The 933-nt window shown below is 46.3% G+C and overlaps 1 protein-coding gene across 1 annotated transcript in view; it reads right to left on the reverse strand.

Annotated features, from left to right (window-relative positions):
• Window positions 1–529: 529 nt before the first annotated feature.
• The window catches only part of LOC106323890, a 2,258-nt gene continuing 1,854 nt past the window's right edge, over window positions 530–933 (reverse strand). The window contains exon 2 of the mRNA XM_013761939.1: window positions 530–664. Within this exon, the coding sequence (XP_013617393.1) occupies window positions 530–664 (135 nt within the window). The remainder of the gene's footprint in view (window positions 665–933) is intronic.

Below are 933 nucleotides of genomic sequence, written 5' to 3' on the forward strand. Positions count from 1 at the left end.
CAAGTTCTTTTTTAGAGAAAGTTTTGGACTTGTCCGTCGGGGCCAATCGATGGGAATTTTGTATTTTAGAGTCACAGACGGACTGTGTATTTGGATAATATCTTTTGCGACGTCTCGCTTTCTCAAAGATATGTCTTTTGCTGTGAGATGGCTACGATCTTCGTTTTTATAGAAGATGCGTTTTTCCGGTCTTGCTTGATCATGAGTATGTGTTAATTATGTAGGAATTAGTTTTCGTCCAAGGACGGCTTGGACGGTATGCCCTTATCTTGGGCGTTTCTTAGGCCAACCTTAGATTACTGTGACTTATTGCAAGTGAATCGAGAGATCGGAAGAATGTAGAATTTATCGAAAAATTTTCGAAAATATCGAGTACATTCACGGATATTTCGGATTTTGTGGGAGTATACGTACCCCCCCCCCCTTTTTAACGAGGGGGATAGCTGAACTTGTCGATATGACAAGCTGCCTATGTACCTCTTTCGAGGATCAAGCAATCTCGTAGTTCTGCTTGTTGCTGCGGGTGTTCCTACTCGCTGGATGGGATCGTTCCGGTTACTTCAGCCATTGGGGCTTCAGTTGGATCGGCGACCGTTTCAGGAGTCGGGCTGTCCGCTGGCAAGGCAATGGACTCAGGGACTATATCGCTGTTTGGAGTCGTTGCCTGGTCGGGTGATTCTGGATCACTTTTTATGGAGCTCCCGGGAGCGTTTGAGCTTTCCTAGCCCTCTTTGGGTTGACCGCGGAAGTATTCCGAGTTTGTCATAGTTTATGCTTGGCCGAGAAGCAGAACCTAGACTGTTTCTAGCATCCTCAGATTACCGCTGTTCCGTTTGGAGTTGGGAACTTGATGCCAAGGTGGTAAGTCGATGGTACCGCTTTCATGGCATTTATCCAAGGGGTTCTCATGATGACATTGTAGATGGCCGGGTT

Source organism: Brassica oleracea, chromosome C2 (assembly GCF_000695525.1).
Source record: "Brassica oleracea var. oleracea cultivar TO1000 chromosome C2, BOL, whole genome shotgun sequence".
Classification (NCBI taxonomy): domain Eukaryota; kingdom Viridiplantae; phylum Streptophyta; class Magnoliopsida; order Brassicales; family Brassicaceae; genus Brassica; species Brassica oleracea.